The sequence below is a fragment of the Struthio camelus genome, chromosome W, assembly GCF_040807025.1.
Source record: "Struthio camelus isolate bStrCam1 chromosome W, bStrCam1.hap1, whole genome shotgun sequence".
In the NCBI taxonomy this organism is placed as follows: Eukaryota; Metazoa; Chordata; class Aves; order Struthioniformes; family Struthionidae; genus Struthio; species Struthio camelus.
This window is the reverse complement of record NC_090981.1, coordinates 40,043,166-40,060,388: the sequence shown is the minus strand read 5'-3', so window position 1 is coordinate 40,060,388 and position 17,223 is coordinate 40,043,166. Positions and strand designations below refer to the sequence as shown.

General features: G+C 36.9%; 1 protein-coding gene and 1 long non-coding RNA gene across 4 annotated transcripts in view; one reads left to right on the top strand and one right to left on the bottom strand.

Moving 5' to 3' along the window:
* The window catches only part of LOC104152973 (single-stranded DNA-binding protein 2), a 189,380-nt gene that overhangs the window by 39,646 nt on the left and 132,511 nt on the right, over positions 1–17,223 (bottom strand). For 2 of the 3 annotated variants that reach the window (XM_068926343.1, XM_068926345.1), the window contains exon 5: positions 15,929–16,018. The exons of the other annotated variant lie outside the window; for it this stretch is intronic. In XM_068926343.1, coding sequence (XP_068782444.1) covers positions 15,929–16,018 — 90 coding nt within the window. The remainder of the gene's footprint in view (positions 1–15,928; positions 16,019–17,223) is intronic. 3 annotated transcript variants of the gene reach the window in all.
* Positions 7,626–16,331, top strand: LOC138064324 (uncharacterized). Its single transcript, XR_011137580.1, has 2 exons — positions 7,626–7,759; positions 14,958–16,331. It is a non-coding gene; the product is annotated as an uncharacterized lncRNA (long non-coding RNA).

Below are 17,223 nucleotides of genomic sequence, written 5' to 3'. Positions count from 1 at the left end.
ACTTACCAATTGTTTCTTTGGAGGCATGGTTTCTTAGCAGGCATTTAGCCAGACTGATTGGAGAGCCAGTGCACATATTCTTGTCCGATGTGTTAGTTCATTGCATGGAATAACTATAGGATCCTCTCTGATATAACTCGATCTTAAAAAAAGTTTTATATGCTGTACATATTTGTATATTTCCCTTATATTTATTTGTGAAAACGTTTAAAACTTCTCCCATTCTTTAAGCAATTGAATCCAAGTGGAACTGGGATGAATGACTTAATCTGCTGAATTTCCAATAGATATAGCTCTTGATGATACCTGCATATGAACACTTTACAGTTCTATAGAGCAGCCGAGAAAATATAAACAACTGGGAATCACAGTTAATGTTTTGCAGAATATAAAGTACCCATGAAGTGCCATATAGCATTATATAACATGGTGAGATAGTGACGTTCAAGGACAGTTCTAAAAGATTTCAAGCTGTTTTGAAAAAGTATTTAGTATTCAATGTTACTATAAAAGTTCTATCTCCAGAAGAAAAACTTAAATATTTTAATTTTCATGCTACTTATTCATCTTCTCCCTCTCCATCATCAGTGTGGTGTTTGCCCCCCAAAAGTCCTCCCAAGACACCAAAGAAATCTAGCCAAATATTTTGATGAAAACGTACTCAACACAAACAGCTTTTCAGCCAGTTAAGCGATCAGGAACACCTTCTCGGTCACTCTCACGCCTGACACACACATGACATCATTAAGCTCTAGACATTCCAAGAAGGCGGCGCTCATCGGCATGTGTGGCATTTTGCCACCTCCTTGTAATTAACTGCTGACATTTAGTCTCTTATCTAGTTTTGCTTTAGTGTTAAGAGTAGCTGGAACGAGCATGGCTTACGGAGGAACTACTGGGGACTTTTGTTTCTGACGGCTAGTAGCTCTCTCTTTCTTTGAGTTCTTGTAAACTTTTTCCTTGTCTTCTCTTAAAGATATTGCAGCATATATATCACAAAAAGTAATGGGTTCAAAACATGAGTAATAAATTAAAAACAGAGACCACAGACTTTAAATCACTCTACGTAGCTCTATGTCTTTTGAAGGCAAAAAATAAATTCTTTGTACGTTGAAGCCAGTCAGACATCTCTCCCTGCTAACTCAGCCTTGTGTCAATTCAGAGTTCAGCGTCTTGGTAGTCTAAAACCTTTAACGGATCCCCACACTAAATTCACAGCAAGATAGCCTTCTTATTCATCCCAGAGTTCAACTAAGGGGACTGGTTAGGTGCCACATCAATGAATCAAATACTTCCCCAGCTAGCAAGGAGTGAGACAGCTACCTGCAATGCACAGATGACAAGAGAATTTCCTCAGCCTATGCAGTCAGAAAGGATTGCAAATACATAACTAGTCCAAAAAAGAATAAAGGTAAAAACAGAAAGAAATAATAAATGTGGAAAAATATGCCAAAAGATAGGTATCACAATTTAATAATATAGCAACAGATTTAGCTATCAGGTCTGAAGAAGACAGTGGGGGAAAGGTCACATCTCCCTGGAACTTTCTTTATGCAATAGGATGTAGGATACGCTTCAGCCAACATATATTTGGCATTTCAGGGCCAGATCTTGTCTAAGGGAAACCTTGAGCAGCATATTTGAGTATACAGTCTCCCAAGGAGTAATCTGACTGAGAAAAAGGATATAACCAGAGTGGCTCCAGTCCCCAGTGATTTCCAGATGCTGAAATGGCCCTCAAGGGTTTTTAGTAACTACCGCAGCCTTCAAGTTGTTCTAATCTGCAACAGGAACATTACATTGAGTAAGAGGAGGTTTAGAAAATGATTTTGCACACTACCCTGAGCTGCAATTAACTCCTCAAACAGCATTCAGGAACTGCAACGTAACTTCACTAATTTATTAAGAAAAACAAAACACCAAAACAAAACAAAAAAGAAAAGTACATGAAGAAAACAAAAGACGCAGCCCAGTATGCCGTATCTAAGGCACAACGGAAAACACGTCTCTAGGTGGAGGTGCCACCAACATTTGAAAACACGTGTGTCACAGAATTTGCAGCAACACCAGAGGTGTTTTTGGAAACAGCTTGCTAAAGACATCAGCCAACTCTAGCATATTGTAATTATCAGTGTTAGGTACAAAATTCAATAATTTGGTTTCACAAATAGTATCTTGAAAGCTGTTGTCATGCAGCTGAAACTAAAGGAGTATTAAAAGAAGCTTCTACTAAACTGGGAGAAAAAGAAGTGGGATAGGAAAAAACTTTTGTATGGCCACCACAGAAAATATATGCACATCATTTTAGAGTAAATAAAATATTAAAGAACTGATACTACATAAAATAAAGTCAAGATGTGAAGTGCTAAATTTAGTTAGCTCCTGCTCTCATAATGTCCTATTATGGCAAAGTATTAAAAAGAATCAAATAGAAGAAAAGTCCAAGAACTTTAATGTAGTGCCACAAGTTCTAGTATTGTCTGTTACCTTCCCGCTAAAGAAAGAATCCTAAAAGTGTATAGAGAGAGTAAAGGATATTTTATAAGCTGTGTATTTAATACAATTTTCCAAGGTGCGTGTGCATATGTGTGTGTCTGTGTGGATGAACACTGCAAAAATCTTGTAAAATACTACTCTTAATCCCTAGGAACACAAAGGGACAAGCAGACAATACGTTTCCAGTAGAGAACTCTTTGAAGAAGCAATGCTGAGGCATCACTAGTTTTCCTGCCTACATTCTGGTTCTGATATTCAACAAAAATGGTTTCCAGACAAATTATAAAAATGAGATCTCACAAAAAAACATGCACCAGGGAGCTGAGGACATAAACATATAGATGCCAGCATGTTTTTCTGCCAGTTGTGTAAATTTTATTCTATCTTCTTTTAGTTGTTTAGGCTACTCTAGAATATGATGTGTTTCAGTTTTCTTGTACCTAGCACTGGGAGAATAAATGAATTTTAAATACGGTATTCTAGTAAGTACCACAGATTTCAAGAAAGGTATTTTTCTTTAAACTTTCTTTCTGTCTAAAAGTTGGGAATGTAATTTGTCTGCTTCTAAATATGGCTAAATTAGTTTTTTGCATTGACATTTTAAAGACTTTCTCTGCCCATACTTGCACACTTAATTACCATAATTTTTTCCACAAAAATTGCAAAATTTTCAATAATCCACATTCAAATAACTAAGCTTGAATATTGCTCACATTTGAATTCCTATTTCTTGCTTAATGAGAATTTAAAGCAAATATCTGAATCTATCCCAATACCTATACATTACATGATATCCTATGACATGTTATCCTGGATAGGACAACTTCATGTAACAAACACACACATGCGAGGATAGCAAATAAATGCAGTTCAAAAAGAATTACTATAGTTACTGGGCCTGAGTAACGGTGAGGTCGTACACATCTGCTAACATAAAAATACCAAGAGACAAAATGACAGTGAACAAAGCTAGGGCTGTTTCCCCGAGGAGAGTAAAATGGAATGAATAATGCCTGCACAGGAGAACCTTGCCTACATGGCATGAAAAAAACACTTTTTCAGTCAAGGTAGCTTAAAATAACAACATTCATCTATATTCACATTAACATCTCCCTAGCTGGCTACATTAAGAGGTTTGTTTTAACTCAGGAGAAAATACAGATGCTTGGTCAAAGCAGGGTGAAAGATATGTTGTTAAAGCACATCACTGACATGATTTAAATGAATGCATTTAAGCCTAGCACTGTCAGAAGAACAGTACTTTAACCAGTCTCAGCTGCCCAAAAGAAGAGCTCTGGGGTTGACTGGTTGGTACTAGGGTTACTTGCTACGTAACAGGCACAAAAGGCATAGGAATTTGATGCACATTCACTCTGAAAATGGCTAAAGCCATTTAAGATGTTACGGCACCCAGCTCCTCTCTCCCAGCGGCCGTACTGCTTTGCCAGCGGTGAGCGTTCCCACAAAGACCTCAGGAAATGGGACGTTTTTGCATTTGCACGTGCTTCAGCACAAGGCCATGGAGGCAGGCCAGCCGCTGGCAAGCACGTTCACTGGGGCAGCTCGATGTTGCAGGGGAGACGGGCACCAGCCCTCATCCTGTGTCCCGACATGACACGGGGGCAGAAACTCCCAGCCGACAGGCAGTGACGTGGCCAGCGCTGGGAGATGGAGGCTATTGCTCTAACAGCTCCTAACATCTCCATGTGGCAGAGGATGTCTGCTCCACGCTCTTAGATGCATTTTATATGGCTTGGGAAAGCAGAAGAACGGGTTGGGTCCTGCTTGCACCAGAACGCAGAAATGTCTTTAGAAAGTAGCTACGCGTGTGGACAGAGTGCACTGGCGGAGGAGCCATTAACAACGCATATTACATTATCAGGCAGGAAATCGGCTTCGTGGCTCTCCAGGGCAGGAGGGAACTTAACTCTCATGACTGATTAATTTCAGCTATAGTTGCAGACAGTGCACTGCAGGCTTCCCAAAACAATTTCTAAATTCAGACTTTTAAAGCAAACAAAAACAAAGGATAACTGCTTTTTAGCATACTATCTTTTCAAATGCACCATCAAATTTAGCATAATCTTCTTATGTTGTACACCTAAACACTTTGAGAGGCTGATGATACTCCTAACCAGAGAAAGGCTCTTAGGGAAACGACAGAGCATGCAACAAATTAAATAACACAAGATGAAACAGTTTTAGCACTCAGCAGAGAAAAGGACTAGAATAGTTCTAATTGCTTTGTATGATTCAGTCACCATAATCAGCAAAAAAATGTCTGCATACTACTTATCACCAGAAGCTGTAAAATGGAACCGCAGCCTTAACTAGTACACCCACTGTGACGTATTTTCTTAAACCAATTGTGCTGCTACTCGATAAGCAGGTATACTAGGGGGAGTCCAATTTACCACCATCTAGGTCATAAGTCAAATATGAATCTTCATAAAGATCAAATCTCTCCATTTATTCATTTCAAGTTCCAAATGAACTGCATATAGTTTAGATAAATGAAAAACAAAACAAAACAAAAATCTTTGTTCTTCTCTCCACCAGTAAAAAAAAAAAAAATGAATTCAATTGCCAAGTTACATATTCTGTCTCTGCAAATATGACTCAGATTCTTTTTTTGTCTTCAAACTCTATTCCTAGTTAAAATGATTGATGTTATTTAACTATTTACAGTCCAAATGGTAAGAAATGTTTACTGGATAATTTTATTTCATTTTCTTATTATGGTATTGGTACTGAAAAAACATTAGAAAGTAACATTTTAATATATCTCCTTAAGACTTCTATATTTCATAAAATGATTTAGAGACGCTTTACAACTACCACTGGTGTAAGTGCTTCCATTAGCCATGACATGTTTTTTGGTCTTAAAGAGTGCAGTGATGAACGACAAAATATGCGTGAACTGAATTTATCCAAGTATCTATAATTCATGTATTTTCACTTATTTAGTTTCCTCTGTTCTTTGTGGACATCTCCATCAGCAATCCTGCTCACCACAGTGTATGAGACGCTCTTGATTAACACATTTTAATTCTAACCAGCACTAAACTAATTTAGCTCTCCCAATGACACACTTGTGCTGGCACAATTTGCTGATAAGCATAAACATGTAACTTACCTTCTACAAAGCTCAGACAGGCTATGATCAATGCTTAACAAAAATCACTTTTCTATTCAGTTGCATTCCACCGTTAATTATTTAACCTCTCTTGTCCTCCTTCACCCTCCAAAAGGCTGCTACAATGTTAGAGGTCTTTGTTTTATATTTTAGCAAACATTTAACTGCATATCTTGTAATCTACACGTATATAAATCAAATGATCTGTTTCTTATCTACACTATTTCACCTAAAATTGATTGATTGTGCTAGATTCTCAGCACAGAGAAGTGAAGTATTTCTCTTTATGCTGGCCTTTTCTGATGACCAAATCTATTTTCACGAACAAGTTCTTTGCACTTCACATGAAGACCCCCATAAAAATCATTTCCGTATTTAATAAGAGCTGCCTGACGTGGTCTGGCAACCTATAAATGGCAACAGTAAGAGGTTTGATTTAATTTTGAGTGTAGGGCACAATTAAAAAAAAAAAAAAAAGACTGAAAAGCCTTCTGCAGACCTCTGGGTTGCCATCATCTAAGATTCCAACGGTTATAACCCAAACAGTACTATCACTTCAGTTAAAATGAACGCTTTATCCCTCACCAAAAAATACTAGACTTGTTCCACAATTTGAAAGAATACTGCAATACTGTGAATACACTTCTACAAGGGAGAGCACACCTTGTATACTCTGCATACACAAATGAAGAAGAAAACCTCACTAAAAAAAAAAAATCTGAAACAAAAATCCTTTTGCACTTAGCGAAACATCTCTCTGTGATCTTAGAAGCAGGATCTTCCTGCTAGCCAGGCTACTTCTCCAGAAATCTGAGAAAGTAAGTAACACTCATTTTGATAACGGAAGATCTTTAGGAATTGTACTGTTGTTACATCTGTGTCACTTTACGGGGGAATACCGTTATCTCATGCTCACAAAGATTTAGCAAGTGGGAGAGAAAGAGGATAAATTATGCACATGATATTTAAAAGAGATTTCAAAAGCAGCACAACTTCAAAAAGGCTACGAAATACAAGTTTTCTAAACCCGGTTAATAATTTCAATTTTTATTTTTATTAAATTAAAATAGTGCAGAAAATAGAACTAATGTCTACAAACCTCATTAAAACTAAAACTGGGAGGTCAGGAAGTATCACCCTTTTTAAAAAAATAAACCATATTTTTATTACTCAGACACTTTACACACAGCTCACTAACTATGAGGAAATACTTCCTCAAATTTAGCAGTCCTTCTAGTCACCCCTGACTATGACATACGACTGAATTTTTTCAGAACAACTTTAAAAATGACAAACTAGGGTTTGTTAAGAATAATACTGCTGTTATATTTAAAAAATATATTATTGTGAAGCTATATGCGTTATTTCCCTCCACAGATTTTGGTTTACAAACCAAGCACTTGTGGCTCATGGAAAGAGTAACAGTCAACTATGACAGGAACTGAATTAACCTCAACAGAAGGAAACATATATAAGTGACAACCCCTCCCCCTACTTTTTAGCACACTTCACAAGTTAACTATAATGCCAATTTCAGTGCATGGACAGTACATCACAGAGGACAAACTTATTTTCTGGACAGGATTCTGAAAGGAGAGAACAGATCCCCTAGGTACGTGATTTATCCCAAATTCCCCCCTCCCTGCCTTCCCTTCGCTCTAATCCACAACTTGCAGTGGCTCTGCGGCTGCTGGAGATTGTGCGTGTGGAAGGGGAGGCGGGGAAGTGTGGGCTCAAAGCTTATTTAGTTACTCAAGCTGAGCAGTTTTAATTTGTTCTAACAGTTATGAGCAGTAAAACCATTACCACAACTGCAGGGTAGAATTATCAAAGCCAGCAGATGTCAGACACCTTTATCTTTTTAAAGTTGACTTTATTTCTGTTATTTAGAAAAAAAATGAAAGAAAAAAGAGGAACAAACACAAACTACTTACAGATCTTTTTAGATGCGAATCTCCTCCCACTTAGTCTAACAAATCAAATTAATTTTTACAGTATTTTAAAATAGAATGCAATACTGACAAGGGCAAAACTGCACAGACCCCAATTCTGCACTGGAGTATTCCCAGTGGGTGTAAGTCTGCACTACTGGGGTGGACACGTCTACAGACAACAGAGAGTCTAAAGGTACAGTACAGTACACTTCTCCTTACTAGAATTAATTATGCAGACCCGGGGTGGGGGGGAGAGCGGAGGGGAGAAATCCTCTTCAAAATCCACTTTCATATTTTCAAAGCTTTTCAAGGCCTACCAGAGCTGCCAGCTTTACCTAGAAGCTATATTTGCAGCTTTGATGACGTTTCATTTGCTTACGGTAACACTTAACAATCCATGATGCTTCTCAAAACTTCTGGGACTTCATTGTGTCTGCTCTACTCAGGATCCAATTCCTCACTGTTTCACTCTTTGCACCTGCAATTATCTCATTTGCTCCATTGTTTGGAATTTAGTGTAGGTGTGAGCATGTAGCACATGTGGCTAATTCTGCAGTCATGTGCCAGTTCATTTTTAATGATCTGTATATCTATATTTTAGCAAAAAATATAGCACAGTAGCTTTTTGCTTTTGCGAGAGAAACTTGAGACTTTATCTCTATAGTCTGAATAATAGATATTTCCTTGCTTTCCTAAGCAAAAATGAAGGCCTTCCCATATCAAATAGTTTCATTTGTGTCAGGGGTAAATTTTACTAGGAACTTGGGATTTCCATGATTCAAAATTGAAAAATACGGAACAGCTGATTCTTTCAATCTTTAACAAAAAGAAGGCAGACTGTAGATTTTGTATCAAGGAGAACATAGATTTCCCAACTACCACCCATAAATTGTTTCCTGTGAACAACTTTATAATTGTTCTCAGGAAGGGTAAGCAGACAGGCAATGCTGCGAAAGTGGGGAAAACACGAAGACCAGCAATGAAAGATAAGTGACTAAGCAGGATGCTGCCATTGTTAAACTAAGTGTGCTGCTTGAAGGAAAAGTCAGATGGGGATAAAAAATGGTAATGCCCGGGAAAATCAGGAAACTACATGAGGATTAGGGGAAGACAATAGTTGAAACAGTTCAAAGCAGTTGAAAAAGAAGCAAAATATTTTCAAAATCACTGTAAATATACACTACGGAGCTGCAGAGATCAATCTGAGGGACATCTGTATCATTTAACTTTAGTCATGTAATTTGGCTGCCAGAATCAGGAATCTGCATTCCTTGTACAAACAGCCTCTCAGTGGACAAATCACAGAAACAACATAGTGACTTCAAAATGGCTTTAAAGGGGGCACTGGAGGATTTCTCCCTCCTCGTAGTCCTTTACTGTTGGATGGTTATTGAAATTAGCAATTTGGGAGGATGTTCTGTGAGTGTCAAGGGGCTGATACAGAGGATCATGTACCCAGCAGATCCCTAGCCAGCAGAATAGTTTCTAGGAGACTAACACATGTGAGCTAGATTAAGTGATTGCCAGGACTGAGTGAACCTGTAAATGGGCTGGTTTCACTCCCAGCTGTCTTGGAATCAGAAGAGATGTAAAGGTACCATCTGTATTTATTTAGGAGACTTCACTGATCAATGAGTTAAAAAAAAACCAAACAGATATTTTATACCCTTCCACAGAAGCTTACAAAAATATTTTCTTTTGCACCTAAATAGTTCACTATTTCTGTTTTCAAATGCAAAGAGATGTGTTCTTGTTATTGATTTTTAATTCACTAATCTATTTTGGTTATTTTCATTACCTAAGTGCTATTTAAACTCAGTTTTTTATAGACAACAGCAATGCTAGGCAGGAAGAGAAATGGAAAAGTTCTTTTTGCTCATCTGTCTTACTGTAAGAGTGCTCTACTAGAGCATTAGGTCAGCTCTACTAAAGCACAACAGGGCTAAAAATAATATATTAGCATAATATGGATTGAGCTAATCTGAGAATGAACAACTGCCACTAGATGGCACGACAGCCTTATATTCCTTTGGTGGGTTGAGCTTTTTTTGTTTTTTGGGTTTTTTTGGCTTTATATAAGAGCAATATGTAACATTTGTATTTCAAACATGCTGTCAACACATTTTTCCCATGCCTATCCAAGTATTTCTGATTATCACAAATCAGTGAATGAAGCAAACTACATGACAATTTCTTTAGATTATATATGCACTTAAAGAATAAGCTTTAGTGGTAAACTCAACTAACACAAATCTTAACAAATTTGCTAAGAAACAGTAATGAATTTTAAAAAAGCCCACTTTACTTATACGTGCACATGGCATAGTCAGTGGTAGTATTTAATGTTAAGAACTTTACCAAACTAAAAAAGTGAACTGTGAATTTCAAACAACCTCTTTCCTCCAAATCTCAGTTGGTACTTGATGAGTTAACTATTCAGTAGTGTCTCCCAGGTGAGTTAACTACAAACTCAATGCTGTTATCTGCCTGAGTGCCTTTAAAAAAAATAAAGGTTCTTTTATATAGATGCAGACATGGCAAAGTTTTGGTCAGCCAAATAATAAAAGAGGTGAAGATAACAGGGGTTTAATTAAAAATGCATTTAAATGTTTCTCATAGTTGCACTGCAAAATCAAGCAACTTGGATCAGCTTTTCAACAGTGCAAATCATCTTAGAGAAACACAATGAATTCCACTGGACTAGAACCTATAACTTTGTATTTAGCTGTTTGAAACAATAACTAAAAGGCAAATTAAATCCCATGAAACCAACACTTCTCACACTTTTCAAAAATTCAAAATACTTCACAGAACACAAGCTCCAAAACCTTCCTCTGGCCTTTGTTTATTTACTTAGTAAAGCTGATAATATAAGCAAAGAGCACACAGAACTATTTTGTGAAAAGACAAATGTAATGTATCTCAATTTTTTTAGCTGATTTAAAGATCTATAGAGATAGATGGAAATGGACTAGCACTGTACTACCTGAAGAGTACTAGCATGCACTTGAATGCAATTCTTGCACTTGAAAAGGGTACAACGGCATGTATCATGAAATAGAGGTGCACCCGGACTTCAAAATTTCCATGACAATACTGCTAAATGTTCATGTCATTATTTTTTAATTCCTACCATATCATGGCAGGTAAGCATGAACTTCTTCAGATCTCATTGTCCTCAGGAAGAACAGAGTGAGGCTAGTACTTAGTACTTTGAAGGTCTTCCTATGCCTGTATCTAACAGAACTTTTAAAAATACCACTTCTGTATTGTACAGAACTAACCCCTTGTGAGAAATGCCATCCTCAGACCAAAAACTGGAAATAAGTTTGGTTGGTAAAATCTTTGCCTCTTTGAATTCTACGACCTAATCCCTTTTGATCACGAGAGGATGAGTTTACCTCACCTTAGATGATTTTATTACGGCCTTGTATAAAACTTTGGCTGCTGACATTATAAGCAACCCCTAATGTTTAAACCCCACGGTAAATAATTACTACAATCCTACTTCACTCCTCTAGCATTCCTACCATTTCCGTGTTAGATAGGGCTCCGAAAATAGGGGATGAAGCCTAGGTCACGCTGATCTCTTTGAGCAGCCATACCAAATAATTTACAAATGACCAACTCTTAGGCTTAAAAATGGCACAGCAAATGTCCTATATGATTTTATTTTATTAACATAGTAGCTAAGTGCTTTCCTCATATCTTAGCTCCATATACAGCATAGGTCCTCAGTATAATGAATGGGGTTAAGAGAGGAAAACTGGCAAACTGATGACCTATTTCTGAGACTGTGACTGGAGGCAAGATTATTTTAGATGAGAATTTCAGATATGTATATAGGCATCTTATCCTTATGGAATCTAAGATAGGCTTATGATTTCTATTGCCCAAACAACCTGTAATCTTTTAAAAGGATTTTCTCTCATGAACTTCCTTTCTATATGTGGAGAAACAAGAACAAATAGATATGAAATTACTTATCTTGAGTAAAGGAAAAATGTGGATAACTTTGGAAAGAACTGCACATAGGTTTTTTAAGATCCAGTCCAGCACTCCAGCTCCTAACCTCTGATGCCCCCTTCTGAAAAAGCAACTTATTGTCAGATGTGCTGATCATCCAGATATCTCCGCCACTGAGCTGCATTTGATCCGATGTCTCACTATATTAGCCTGACACAAAGTCAACTCTAAAATTTGTTTTGGTTCTCCTATTTGGGATTTAATAGCCTTATATTACAAAACTATTCTATTCCCTAGTCCCGTAGTCCTGCACATTCAGATTTGCAGCAAATCAAGCAGGAGCAGATTCAGTTATATGGAGCAGTTACCATATAACCCCATTTTATTTCCAGAGTATTGCCTATCCTATGTACTAAAAGGAGACGAGGTCCTGTGTAAAAAAAAAAAAATCTAGCCATTAAATTAGAAGTTATATTGAAATACGCACCAGTAGATGAATTTGAGACACTTCCTAACTCCACATAAACCTGTTTTCTTGACTTCACAAAGGTAATTTTCAAACATTTTAAACAATTTTCTTTAAAAAAAGTCTACTTAATAATAATAGTTACACACAACTATACCACCTCCCTTCCACTATATGATCATAAGGCTTTATTTTGGAACTTCAGTAATGTAGTGTTGAACTTCATCATCTGAATTAAAATATAGGAATATAGATACAGAAATACAATAGAAATTCAGCTGTTGGCTTCAAAACTCCCCCTCCGTGGACCAGGTATAAAACTCCAGAGACTGCTACTTAGGGTCAGTGGAAGTGGTCTACATTTACATGAACACCTCATTTTACAAAGAGCAGGGTAAAGCTTTTGGCAGATTCTTTCGGAGAAATCATAACGCTCCCAGATTTTGCCTACATGCATGTATTATACTAGCGAACTAGATTCTTTAAAAAAAGAAAATACTTTAAAAGGACATAGAATTAACAGTAGTGGTCAACAGTTCCAGCAAAACTGGAACTCATGTACCATTTCTTGGTTCCCAGTACAGTCCCCATCTAAGTTACCACCTTTCCCTGAATTGGTGATGAGAAGCAACTCTGTCAGTTCTGAGTTAGCCAAGCAGAGCTGGAAGGTTGTGGTTGTTGACAGCCTTCAACTTGGACCAATCCAAACATGTTCTTGAATGAAATGAAAAGCAACTTTATAAATTCCAGGATGATCCTACTGACAAATTTTAGGCTGCAAAACGCTGAGCTGCTACAATGTTTTTGTAATGGAGAGTCTTAGTGAGATCTAAATAGAGCTAGAAATACCATTCTACCACTGATTCTATAATTTTTTGACTCTTAAGAAAACACAATTGTTCATTTTCACAATCTAAAAGTCTGTGACGGGTCCAAGTGTACACTCCTGCCCCTCAGTGAAAGAAGACTGGTAACTGATAGAGAAGGGACTGGAGTTGCTCAGCATTCACAGACGAATGTGTTTTCTGTGATTTGGTTACTCTGGTGATCAGTCAGGATCAGTGGAAGCGCAGAAGAGTATACAGAAATTGATTCACCAGTTAGTATGTACTAGAAAGAAAGCATCTATTAAAGAAGTAGGAAGTTTTGCCCACGACCTTCTCTTTCTTGCTTATCTTTTCACCTACTTTTTAAGGCAACAGACAATGCCCCTTTTTTTCAAGGTTCACATTCAGGGCTGATGTCTGCAAATTGTTTTCTTGTCCTCAGATAAATTGACATTGGTAAGATTCAGCTCCGAAGGCATTACAACCAGATATCAACTGCTTGACGAAAAGACACTTACCCCAACACCACAGTACATTATCATGGGCTGTCTTGTACATATATGCTTTATATACACTTCATAGTTTCAGCATGCTGATAGGAACCTGACTTCATTTTGGTTTAGCTCCCTTTCGTTGGGATTGCTCCCAATCATATCAATACATTTGCCATCAAACCTACAGTTGGATTTGCTAACTAAAATGTTATTTCTTTGTCTATATTCTTAAATAGACAACAATTACAAAGAAAAATAATCACCTTTTGAAAAATATTTGTTTTGTTAACTAAGCCGTTCGACTGAGGAAAGTAGATCTCTATCAACTATAAAGGACACAAAATGAGTCTTGCATGTTACAGAGAAACATGATGAGAAGGACTCAGCAATTTTAAGAATAGGTGAATGGTAATCTCTGGAGGAGACCAAACTAATTGGACTGTGCAGATCAGTTCTTGGAACCTGTCCTGTGGAAGATTCGTCAGACATATTGTTGAGTTGATTATAGCTCTGATTAATGTTTCCAACTGTCTTACAGTGAAAATGGATTTTCCTCAGTTTATTTTCAATCCCAGGCCTTGGGAAAAGAGCAGGCTGTCCATGGGGCTTCAAATAAGACTGAATTCAGATACTGAAAAACAAGGACCTCTTTTTTTTCTGAGATACAAAGCCAGTACTAAGAGGCTTTTTTGGGAAGAGAATGGAAACTTTAGTGCAACAGAAAAGGAAAGACTTTTCCCTATGGAGGAATCTTTAACAACACAGAAATCTTTCCTGTCTATTGTCCCTGCAGTCTTAGGAAAGAGCACATCACTGAGGTAAAGCACTCTGAGCAAACCTTTAGCTTCAGACAAGAAAAATTAAGCTTACCCATACTTAACTCTAACTTTCTATCATCTTGTCTTTCTTACATCTCTCAACATTTAGAACGGATAGAAGATTTTTGGTGCTTATGTAGCTAAAAACAAAAACACCACACCCTTCTGCAAAACCTTGAAAACACTTATTCTCTCCTCTGTACTTCACATACTTGTCCTTCCTCTGCCCTTTCCCCTCTTTATTGTCCTTAAAGAAAATAAAAGTAAACTTTAAAATCTAATTCTTTTGACATTACGGCTAGAATGGGCAGCCAAAGTAAGAGAAAGTGAAATATTTACACAGTATCAAAAATTAAGAAAAAAATGTTTTAAAAAATCTACCTAGCCAATGGCTCAAAATAGGAAAATCAGAAATAAAAAAATTAATTACTTCTGCCAGTTTCTGAAGATATTGTGACTGGCAGCTATACGATATTTTGTGCTTCACTTGCAAGATATCTTTCATTCATATATTTAAAACCTTGCCTCAGATTCTGAGTCAATCAAGTAAACAGCACGCTCATGCCAGGTTCAGGATTTCTCTAGGTAGGCATCAATGCTGCATATAGCACTCTTTCCCTCTGTGATTGTGGGAAAAGGAGCGCTATGCAAATAATCTGTTGTCACTTACATTCAGAACAGATACACAAAATAAAGACTACTGATAAGAAGTTTCTAGACAGCTAAAAAAATATCCTGCCCTTTTTCTACAATCATCATTTTGGTAAGAGAGCAAAGAGCTGTAAAGATGTAAAACAGTAAAATATTTCTTCTTTTTCAGATGAAATCTGCTTCTCTTTTTTCTATATATCTCATGGAAGAAGAAAAAAGATGCCACTCTCTATCAACCTGGATTTCACTGCTTGGTTTTCATGGAACAGAAGCTTCCTGTCAAGATCTTCTCCCCCCATTACAATCCTAGAAATCTAGATTTTTCCTTTCACATCATGAGATCAAGCATGTGAAGTGAAACTCTCTGTTTTGCCCCATCTTAAAGAACTATTTCAATTCCAGAGCATCTAATGCTGCACAGCAGCAGTTCGCCAGTGAAGAGAAAAAGAATTCAGCTTTGATCAAGTGGAGATACAAGCTCACGCATACGAGCAATCCAATCATGGACTGAAATTGTTAGTTTGGCCTTGAAATATAAGTTGCAATTTCTTGCATCCTAATACTCTGTATTGTTCATGTCCAAAGTGTTAACTGGGTATTTAATTCCATTTATGACCTTATGAGAGGCAAGGCACGCTCTAAATCCTTGGCTCGTTTTTAAGCATTGGAGCTGGGATCTTCAATGCAAACAGATGCTCAGTAGGATATTCTTAATTGTCTAGGTCTAATTCCCACTGAAATTTGAATATCTTAAAAATCTGTCTTGTGGCTCTACTACAGAGCTAAACATGACCAACAAAATTCTTACTTTTAAGTACCAATGCAATTCTAACATTTTATCATAAGAAATTGTTATAAAATGATATTCAAGCATTTTCAAGCTCAGACTACAAACTGGCACCATTTCATATCCCTGAAATTTTGAAATGACTTATGCTGTTCTATTTCACAAATTGAATACTTGTTAGTCAGAGAGATCCCTTCCTTTCCGTCTATTTACTTTGGTTATAAAATAACTCCCAAGTATTGTACCATATAGTGACATATAGTTTAAAACAGGACCTTTTCTACAGACTTTTAAACAGTATTATGGAGGATTTTCTATCCTAAAATTCCTATAATCATAATTTTTCTGAATACCTGAAAAAAACCCGGTGGTACAGGACCTACTGGCATGCCATCTCCTGGGGGAATGTTTCCTAGCACTGGACTGGGAGCTGCTGCAGCACTCTGAAAAGAACAAAGGGAAAATAAACCTTTGTCATTGCATGGTAGGCACAAAACCCCCCCGCCAAAAAAACCCAAAAAACCTGCTGTGACCAAAATGCAGAAAGCAATTCTCTGGATATGGCATAATATCATTGTTTCATCTAAAGGTAAATGAAAATTGTATAATGTTTAGTCTTATTTTATACAAGTGTAACGATTTGTTAAAGATCACAAGTATACATTGAGGGGAAGGATGCTAGAGATTGCATGGATATACAGATATGTATTGATTAGATAGATCTTGACTAAATAAAAGAATGTATCTGAGACTGTATGTCTATATATACACAAATGAGCCTGTAACTTGCACACTTTTGCTTTTATTATGTGAGTACAAACATCCCCACACATGCACACTCATATATATGTAGGATAAAGAAACTAATTTATGCATTTTACCAGCAACTTCCAAGCACTTTAAAGATAATTTCAGCAGACTGTAATATTCTTTCAGAATTATATCAAGCTTCAAAACAAGGTTCTGTTACTAGCAGCACAAGAGGAGTGCTCACGACTCTACGGGTAATGTTCATGATTCTACCAACCCCAAAAATAACCACCATGACAAATTAGAAGAATTCAGGTTACATTTTTGGAAAGGAAAAGAAAAAAGGATTTCTAAGTGAATCAGAGGATGAAATGAGTTACCTTTCCAAATCTTTCAGTTGGAATAAGCAAGTAAAGAATATTGCTTCTGGCAATTTATAAGCAGGAGATCGTCACAAAAAGGGAAGCCAAATCGTTATTGTTGCCATGTATTGGAACTTCAATTACTTTTGATTTCTAGCAGCCTTCCTTCCTGCAATATGTTTCTGTTAGGGCATAAGGCTGAATGACCTATAAAGACTCAAAATATTTGTGGAAGTATTCATGCACACACAATGCAAAGAGAGACACTTGCAATTCACTAACAATCTCCCAATATCTGCCCTACCGAATATGAATGACTTATGTTCATTAACTGATCACTTCATTGTATCACACTTGCTATCCAAAAGATGCAGATCTGTAAACTATATTCCCAGGTATTTGGCACACTGTCTAGGAAATTAAAGAATAATGCTGGAAAGATTTGAAAACTGGCACAAAGACGGACTGACCTTTTTAACTCAAACAAAAAGGAAATATTCAGTTAATTACCACAGATTTTTTCAATGGCTTAAACT